This window comes from Xyrauchen texanus, chromosome 1 (assembly GCF_025860055.1).
Source record: "Xyrauchen texanus isolate HMW12.3.18 chromosome 1, RBS_HiC_50CHRs, whole genome shotgun sequence".
In the NCBI taxonomy this organism is placed as follows: Eukaryota; Metazoa; Chordata; class Actinopteri; order Cypriniformes; family Catostomidae; genus Xyrauchen; species Xyrauchen texanus.
In genome coordinates, this window is record NC_068276.1 from 26290364 (window position 1) to 26300186 (window position 9823).

At 36.9% G+C, this 9823-nt stretch overlaps 1 protein-coding gene across 1 annotated transcript; it reads left to right on the forward strand.

Annotated features, from left to right (window-relative positions):
• The first annotated feature begins 23 nt into the window (after positions 1-23).
• Positions 24-8813, forward strand: LOC127639613 (tumor necrosis factor receptor type 1-associated DEATH domain protein). Its single transcript, XM_052122117.1, has 6 exons — positions 24-130; positions 620-666; positions 749-902; positions 4115-4392; positions 7569-7695; positions 7813-8813. Exons 2-6 carry the CDS (start codon positions 646-648, stop codon positions 8109-8111), a joined length of 879 nt encoding a protein of 292 aa, XP_051978077.1. The 5' UTR covers positions 24-130; positions 620-645; the 3' UTR covers positions 8112-8813.
• Positions 8814-9823: the final 1010 nt, after the last annotated feature.

A 9823-nucleotide genomic window follows, 5' to 3' on the forward strand; every position in this document is an offset into this window, starting at 1 on the left:
ATTGAACATTGCAGTGGGCGCGTCTTTAATATCAGGCACTACATCGACTTCTGAAAAGTTTTCTTCGCATGAAGTTTTAGGCCTCTTTAAGTCTTCCGTGACATTCGGACAAAGTCCACCAAATCGCCGCGTAAGTAGTGTGTCAATATATCAGACAAAGCGCAGGTTTCATATTCGCTATTATATGAATCGCAAGCTAAGTTTGTGTGATGTGAAACTTGTAAGACGGGAAATCTCTTTAGTGGTCAAGTAGAACGTAACAATCTATGAAAAGCACAAACTAAAAAGTCGCGTGTGGATTTCTGTAGATGTTTGATTCATTTTACATTTTAATCTCAATCTTTTTACAACTCAAATGTATTAAATCAAAACTTAAAAGTAAATGTTTTTTCATGTGACGCATGCGCGTCGGGACGCCTTGCTTTACCTGTAGACATGATGTACATTTCATATCTGTAAGACCTCATTTATATACGCGGACAGCCATCAGCATCCATAAACAAACTCACAACCATGGTTACATGCTGGAAAGAATAAGACAAAATAAAGTTTGTTTGGTTGTAGTTGGAGTAGTGTTTTTCTTTTCTGTGTGGAGTAATTTTGTTGTTCACACTCCTAGGATTTGAGACTGAGTTTGAGCAGAAGATGGACAGTATCGACACAAAGGTACACGATTGCCTTGACATTCGAGTTTGTGTTGGTGCATGTGATTTGACATTCTGTGTGTCTGATTTGATCTGTGTTGCAGAGGTTAAATGAAACCAACTCTAGTGATCGAGTGTGGTCAGGGTGTGCTGTGCTCTTCTTGGGGTGTAGCAGACCAGAACACAACCTTCTGTCGGTTTACAAAGACGAGCAAGGGAAATTCAGTGTGTTCAAGGTCATTAAGCTCACACTTACAGGTAAGTGATGCCACTGCTAAGAGCTTATTAATTTATATATAGAATAGTGAACTAACAGAAATCAGAAAAATGTCATAGACTCACATTGAAGGGATGTTCAAATGATCCAAGACTATTCGAGCTCCAACTGTCAAAATTAAAATTTGTCTTCCTGTCTTTTTTAAATTCATCACTCTTGTATCTGTCTATCTGTCTGTCTGTTTGTCTGTCTGTCACTCTTCTATTTATAACTTTCTTTTGTGTCTGTCTTCTATTTATCACTTTTTTGACAGACATCATCTGTCTATATACAGTTGAAGTCAGAGGTTTACTTACACCTTAGCCAAATACATTTAAACTCAGTTTTTCACAATTCCTTACATTTAATCAGAAAACATTCCTTGTCTTTCATCACATTCCCAGTGGGTCAGAATTTTACATACACTTTGTTAGTATTTGGTATCATTGCCTTTAAATGGTTTAACATGGGTCAAATGTTTTGGTTACCTTCCACAAGCTTCTCACAATAAGTTGCTGGAATTTTGGCCTATTCCTCCAGACAGAACTGATGTAACTGAGTCAGGCTTGAAGGCCTCCTTGCTCGCAAATGCTTTTTCATGTTCTGCCCACAAATTTCGGATTGAGGTCGGGGCTTTGTGATGTTCACTCCAATACCTTGACTTTGTTGTCCTTAAGCCATTTTGCTACAACTTTGGAGGTCTGCTTGGGGTCATTGTTCATTTGGAAGACACATTTACGACTGAGCTTTAACTTCATGGCTGATGCCTTGAGATGTTGCTTCAATATATGCACTTAACTTTCCTTCCTCATGATGCCATCTATTTTGTGAAGTGCACCTGTTCCTCCTGCAGCAAAGCACCCCCACAACATGATGCTGCCTCCCCCTGATTCACAGTTGGGATGGTGTTCTTCAGCTTGCAAGCCGTTGCCATTTTCCTCCAAACATAACGATGGTCATTATGGCCAAACAGTTCCATTTTTGTTTCATCAGACCAGAGGACATTTCTCCAAAATGTAAGATCTTTGTCCCCATGCAACTGTAGTCTGGATTTTTTTTATGGTGGTTTTGGAGCAGTGGCTTCTTTCTTGCTGAGCAGCCTTTCAGGTTATGTCATTAAAGGACTAATTTTACTGTGGATATAGATACTTACACTCACCTAAAGGATTATTAGGAACACCATACTAATACTGTGTTTGACCCCCTTTCGCCTTCAGAACTGCCTTAATTCTACGTGGCAATGATTCAACAAGGTGCTGAAAGCATTCTTTAGACATGTTGGCCCATATTGATAGGATAGCATCTTGCAGTTGATGGAGATTTGTGGGATGCACATCCAGGGCACGAAGCTCCCGTTCCACCACATCCCAAAGATGCTCTATTGGGTTGAGATCTGGTGACTGTGGGGGATATTTTAGTACAGTGAACTCATTGTCATGTTCAAGAAACCAATTTGAAATGATTCAAGCTTTGTGACATGGTTCATTATCCTGCTGGAAGTAGCCATCAGAGGATGGGTACATGGTGGCCATAAAGGGATGGACATGGTCAGAAACAATGCTCAGGTAGGCCGTGGCATTTAAACGATGCCCAATTGGCACTAAGGGGCCTAAAGTGTGCCAACAAAACATCCCCCACACCATTACACCACCACCACCAGCCTGCACAGTGGTAACAAGGCATGATGGATCCATGTTCTCATTCTGTTTACACCAAATTCTGACTCTACCATCTGAATGTCTCAACAGAAATCGAGACTCATCAGACCAGGCAACATTTTTCCAGTCTTCAACTTTCCAATTTTGGTGAGCTCTTGCAAATTGTATACCTCGGTTGTAACGAGTGGTTATTTCAGGCAAAGTTGCTCTTCTATCAGCTTGAATCAGTCGGCCCATTCTCCTCTGACCTCTAGCATCAACAAGGCATTTCCGCCCACAGGACTGCCGCACACTGGATGTTTTTCCCTTTTCACACCATTCTTTGTAAACCCTAGAAATGGTTGTGCGTGAAAATCCCAGTAACTGAGCATATTGTGAAATACTCAGACCGGCCCGTCTGGCACCAACAACCATGCCACGCTCAAAATTGCTTAAATCACCTTTCTTTCCCATTCTGACATTCAGTTTGGAGTTCAGGAGATTGTCTTGACCAGGACCACACCCCTAAATGCATTGAAGCAACTGCCATGTGATTGGTTGATTAGATAATTGCATTAATGAGAAATTGAACAGGTGTTCCTAATAATATTTTAGGTGAGTGTATATCCACAGTAAAACATTCTTCCTGTTTCTTACAGCATCTTCGCAAGGTCCTTTGCTGTTGTTCTGAGATTGATTTGCACTTTTTGCACCAAACTAAATTCATCTCTAGGAGACAGAATTCATCTCCTTCCTGAGCATCATGTTGGCTGCGTGGTCCCATTGTGTTTATACTTGCATACTATTGTTTGTACAGATAAACGTGGTTCCTTCAGGCGTTTGGAAATTGCACCCAAGGATGAACCAGACTTTTTTTCTGAGGCCTTGGCTGATTTCTTTTGATTTTCCCATGATGTCAAGCAAAGAGGCACTGAGTTTGAAGGTATATAAATATACATCCACAGGTAAACCTCCAATTGACTCCAATTAGCCTATCAGAAGCTAATTGCCTAAAGCCTTGACAACATTTTCTGGAATTTTCCAAGCTGCTTGAAGTCACAGTAAACTTAGTGTAGGTACCCACTGGAATTGTGATTATAGTCAATTAAAATTGAAACAATCTGTCTGTAAACAATTATTGGAAAAATTACTCACGCCATGCACAAAGTAGATGTCCTAAACGACTTGCCAAAACTATAGTTTGCCAATATTAAATGTGGTTTAAAAAAAAAAAAAAAGGGTTTTAATGACAACCGAAGTGTATGGAAACTTCTGGCTTCAACTGTATCTGTCTGTCTATCTATCACTCTTTCTTTATGTCGGTCACTCATTTTTTTCATTTAATCACTCTTTCCCATTCATCCATCCATCTTTCCAAAGCTTGTAAATTGTTTTTTTTTTTTACATTCAGACAAGGCTTTGGCAAGCCAGCATTAAAGTTTGTCTGCAAACTTTAGTTATCTAGTTGCTTCATGTTGTGGTGCAGGTTGAGTCAGTTCTATTTATAGATTTATAATTGGCCTCTTCAGTTTACTTTGGGGTGCGGTTGATACACCTCTAATTGCCCTTTGAATCAGATTCAGTTGGCGGACTGGAAGGGTATGAAATCCTAAAACTGCACGATGCTGATCCCTTCCTTGGGGTGGAACTGAAATTCATGGCCATGCCTCCTTGTCGGCGATTCCTGGAGAGCTATGCCTGCGGTTCACTTGCACAGTTTCTGTCCCAGCATGCTTTGCGTCTTCTCGCACTTCCCGATGAGGTTGTGGTAACACAGTTGAAAGCAGGAATACACACACTGGACCAAAGCTTATCAGACCTAGAAATGTGCTTGGAGCATATACGCCAATCACAGGTATGTTTGTCTGTTTATGCTTGCACAATGTCTTTGTTGTTTTAGTGTCTCTTGAATGTTTTGTCCACTCATAATAAAGTGAACAACTGTTTATGTCATGTTCTTAGTACAGTCCCTTTGCATTCCACTTCTTTAGAGTATGTTTAACCCTAAAGTTTTTGTGTCCTGGAAAATATAAACATGTAAGAGTCTGGGGAGAGGAGCAATGAGTGAGTCAGTCAAATGTTTGTGAAATAAATTTGAAAAGGAGGTCCCAGCAAATACATGCAACTCACAATCTTTATCTAAAAGTAGAAGGCGGCAGACCTTGAGGCATCTTTTCAATGCTATTTTCATGATTTCTATAAGCTATAAAATTAAAAATAAAAGCAATATATTTGAAAAAACATTGATATGTGTTATGTTAGTCCTAATGTGTTGGAAAATAGCAATCAATAAAGTTTTAGAGTTACCTTTATATGCTTGCCATTGACTTTCACTGTGATTATAATATGGATTTTCCTGCAGTTCTTTTATAGTTGACGACTTTGTAAATGAGCTGACAGGCAATATGTCTGAGGTAAAGGCTTTAGTCTAGGCAACGCTATATATTGTGAATATGACAGCCACTGAAGCTATTTACACAGTACTTAATGTTTTGAGCAACAAATTGCACTGCAAATCTTTACATAGGCAGAAATAAATCATATTTGATTGCTGCTTTTTTTTTTTTTACAATTTTGATTCTTAAACTTCTGAAATTTAGGATGGACAAATAGGTGGGTATATTAATAATGTAAACAATCATAATTACCAATCAAAGTACTTATTTACTTGTTTGTTTATTTCATCGAAACACAAGCAATCCATTCCACATCTGTTATAAATATGCATGCAGAACTGCAGGCATACTCTTTGCACTACACAGGACTTGTGTATGCAGATCAGATACATTTAGGCCAAAAGGTCATTGGTGTTAAAAGTGCTGTGTGTGCCCCTGATATTGATTTGAAAATTCAAAGCTTAAATAAGGATAAGAAATGGGAAAAGTAAAAATGTAGTCCCCTTCTTAAATACTGAATAAAATCACCAACTGTTTCTTATAAATAGGCAGTTGATTTGGTCATAAAAGTATGTTTATCAATTGAGTTAGCAGCTTCCATGAAAAATAAAACCTGAGAATGCAGAAATGTATGTGCTGTCCTGCCTTGATCTGGTGTGGTCACTTTTGGGTGATTGAAACTTGTACAGTCATCTGTCTTACCTGGACACGGTGGGGTGCTGACACGAGATTTCCGCCTGTTCTTGGAATTAAGGCCTTAATGCAGGTGACCCCATCACCGATTATTCTACCTGAATCTTGTTAGTTAAAGGTGTACAGAACCAGCAATTTTCAGTCAGCTTGACGAGATGGTACTGATTGGTCATCCAATAGTACATAATAGCTGAAGATGTTGTAGATTAGAAGGTGCAGGAAAATACTCCAAAAAAACAGGGGCTATATGTGGATATATATATATATATATATTAGCTTAAATAGATTTTTTTAGAGAAGAAATTGAAGGTTCATAATCCTGATTGAACAGGTGTATAAATGCTAGATTTAATTCAAAGGTCCCAACTGTGTCTTAGAAATAGCCAGTTAATTTGGCCATAAGCATGTTCATTATTTTGGGAGAGGGATGTCATATTTTCTATGTAAGTTAAAGGGATGGTTCAACCAAAAATGAAAATGCTCTCATTATTTACTCACCCTCATGTCATCCCAGGTGTGTATGCAGGGCTCTACACTTTTTTTTTTTAGGAGCACAGTCAAAAATATAGGAGAACTAGTCCAGTTTTTTAAAGATTGTAACGAAAATGTGTCAAAATATAACATGCACAAAAATGCATGAGAAAACTGAGTTCATCAATTATGACTACATTCAGGAACATAGTGTAAGTTGAAAAAGGAGTTTAAATTCTTATAAACCAAATGTATAAAAGTTAATTTGACAGGCTGTATGCAAAAAAAACAAAAAAACAACAGCAGCTCATGTTAGCCCATTTCACCTTGTAAACAAAATATACAAAAACACAATGTTCAGTCTGGTGTGGTCCACTTAAATGTATTTATGAACTCTAATTTTACATCTGCACTGCTGAACACAATTAATGTTCCTGTCACACAATGTACAACAATCAGATGCTGCATATTTCAGTTGGCCAGGCTTTGTAAACTTTTAACTTTGAAGTCAAATTTTATGCTTTTCATTTTATTCAAGCTGACTAAAACATCTCGCATAACATTTTCATGCTTGCCCGGTTGACTGAAGGGATGAAAAGCAGACAATGGCAGTGCAAAACATAAATGCGCAGTGTAGATGCATTTAGGACTTTATTCCGATTGTACTATACAACACTTGTTGTAAATCTTTATGCACCTCACGATTCGATCTGATTCTGGGAGTCACGATCTAATTTCAAAATGATTCCTGATATATCTATAAAAAAATAAAAATGGGCCCTGTGACAGACAGGTGTCACTCAACTATAACCACATTTTGAGAAAAGTACAGTAACCACAAATCAACACTGAAATCAAGTAACTGCTACAAACACATCTAGACTTGACAGTTTTGTTGGTCTACAGTGTATTTACAGCCTTTGTATGGCTGTATTGTCATAATAATCAGTGATAAACAATGACCTCTTATATAAATAAATATAAAACTCAATACTATTACATTTAATATTTCAACTTTATGTGAAATAACGTAAATTCACTTGCATTGTATGGACCACAAGAGCATAGATATTCTTCATTTGTGTTCAGCAGAAGAAAGTAAGTCACAAACATCTGGGATGGCATGAGTGTGAGTAAATGATAAGAGAATTTTCATTTTTGGGTGAATTATTCCTATAAGGGAATGTAAGGAAGTGGAAAAGAAAATCAATGTCTCACACATAAAATAAAAAATAATAATATATATGCTATAAATGCCACTTAAAAACTATTTAAACAGTTGGAATTTTAACATCTTTGGGAGAGAAATATCTTTAAAATACAGTATGTTTTCTTTGTACTAAACCTGAAGCCTAACCTACTATAGATGTACAAATAAGGTTAAAATATAATTTTAAAATAATATGATTTTAATTTACAGCTGTTTTGAAAATGGTGCAGTTTGTTGAAATGATGTATGGCTGTTTTGTAGCCTGTGCGTTTGCGAGATGACGAGGTCACACGGTTGGAACAGCAGCTGCAGAACAGCTACGGTTCTCCCAGTCAGCCATCACAGGAACTGCCTAAGAACTGTTTTCTGTTTCAGAAAAGAGTGTTTGGTGAGTCTCAAGATATATACACACACACACACACACAAATTCTAATAAAAACGTTTTCATATGTATTTGCAATATTAGCATACTGATTTTTTTTTTGATATTTTTGTTTCCTCCTAGATGATAGGCCATTGACATCTGCAGACCAGCAACGATTCGCTGCTCATGTGGGACGGGATTGGAAGCAAGTGGGAAGAGCTTTGCAAAAGAACTGCCGTGCCCTGAAAGGCCCTGTTATCGACAATCTTGCCTATGAGTATGAGAGGGAAGGTATTTATGAACAGGCCTATCAACTGCTTGGACGTTTCATCCAATCAGAGGGAAGGAGTGCCAAGCTGAGCCGTCTTATCACCGCACTGGAAGAGACAAAACTTACCAGCATGGCAGAGATCATGTTGGGCATTCAGCCACGGGATTGAGACTTTAACAGAATGAATGATGTGTTTGTGGTTTTTTTACGTGTGTGAATGTTTCCAAGATACACAGCTAAATTTGAAGTGTGTGACCTCTCATTTTTGTGATATCTTTTAATCATGACTTTGATTTATAACTGTCCTCACATTGAAATGTTTCATAGATGTATATGTCATCATGATGTTTAAAAAAAGCACTTCACGTGATTCTTTGTTTTAAACATTAAAATACTTTTAGCATTGATGGGAGAAGTGTTATTGTAAGAAAGCATTTATTGTAGCATACCTACTATGACTAATGTGGATTGACTTAATAGGCCCTGTACATTAATTGACTCACTGAGGACAGCTGGAAATACAGTCTTTGATAACATTTAAAAAAATTAAATTGTGAAGGGCAAATTTCTATAATGCATAGCAAGGATTTTGCTCAACTATAGAGTACTTTCATAATAATTAGATAAACTGTTTTCTAGACCAAAACCATGCTTGATCTGATTATAATACTGATCTGTTTTATTTAAGAGATTAGACAAAATTAATATGAACATTCCTGGAATCGATATTGGTATAGGAAAACATTTTTGATCCTAAAACATTATTCCCTATATGTTGCAGTTTTCCTCTTCATAAATTGTATGATCTGAGAAAAGGATGTAGGTGTAATGAAGTTGCCAATAGTCCAACAATCAGTTGGAGAAAAAATAAAGGGCAAAAATGAAAAAATGTCAACATCTGGATCTGACAGTTCTAATATGGTATGAGATGCCATTATTCTAAGAAATTAATTTGATCTAAATGGTATCTAGTGAGGGCAGTCAGATTAATGAAATGGATGAGGCCTTTCTCCATTAAAGCATTACGCAGACCTGCCATTAAAGTATTAGATGGTTAAGAGATCACATTCATTTTAGTTATGGGGATTTAGAAGCTCCTAGTCATTTTCTAGAGTAAAATCTAATATTTTCATTTATGAAAAACCTGGTGATTAAAATACCAGATAAAATGTTACTCAACCGTTCCATTACTACCTGTCCGGAGAAATGTTTTGTTAACTATTTTATTTCATTTAAGAAATTTTGACATTTCTTCATAGTTCATTATATATATATATATATATATATATATATATATATATATATATATATATATATATATATATTCTAATTGCGTATTATTATGCAATGATAGTTCAACATACTTGTGATGTTGCAGCTTATGGAGGAGGGTCCATAATGTTTCCCCACCCTGGTAATAAAGATAAAAGCATGTTAAGCAGGATATGTGGCTCGATGTTGCTCTTATCTTAGGAAAGTAATCCATCAGAGTGACCTGTATGTGTGTGTGCCACTGGTGTGTTTGGAAAGAGAGAAGTTATTTGCAGTGAGGGCCAGGCTTGGCATGAAATCAAAACCGATGTTATGTATTACATTCTCCCATTCCCATGGTCACTTTTCATAGAATCAGTCAGATCTTCATATAGAGGCCTATGCATCGTTCTGTTTGTGCTTGTGTTCACTTTAGTGCATACTGTTAAAATGCACAAGGGCTTACTGAAGTTTATTCTGCTGTGCAAAGATCTGTGGATTGACAGTCTGCTTGATAAGATCAACAAACAGAACCATTTCTAAGATTCTTTTTTAAATGTGTGAAATGATGCATGTGTATGAATACATTTTAAGGCATTAGAATGAATAAGAAAATATCCTAAAACCAGC

Excerpts from the sequence above, each read along its gene's own strand:
- LOC127639613 (XM_052122117.1), top strand. The coding sequence starts at position 646 with ATGGACAGTATCGACACAAAG. Across the intron at positions 667-748 it reads TGGACAGTATCGACACAAAG|AGGTTAAATGAAACCAACTC; the intron begins GTACACGATTGC and ends TCTGTGTTGCAG. Across the intron at positions 7,696-7,812 it reads GTTTCAGAAAAGAGTGTTTG|ATGATAGGCCATTGACATCT; the intron begins GTGAGTCTCAAG and ends GTTTCCTCCTAG.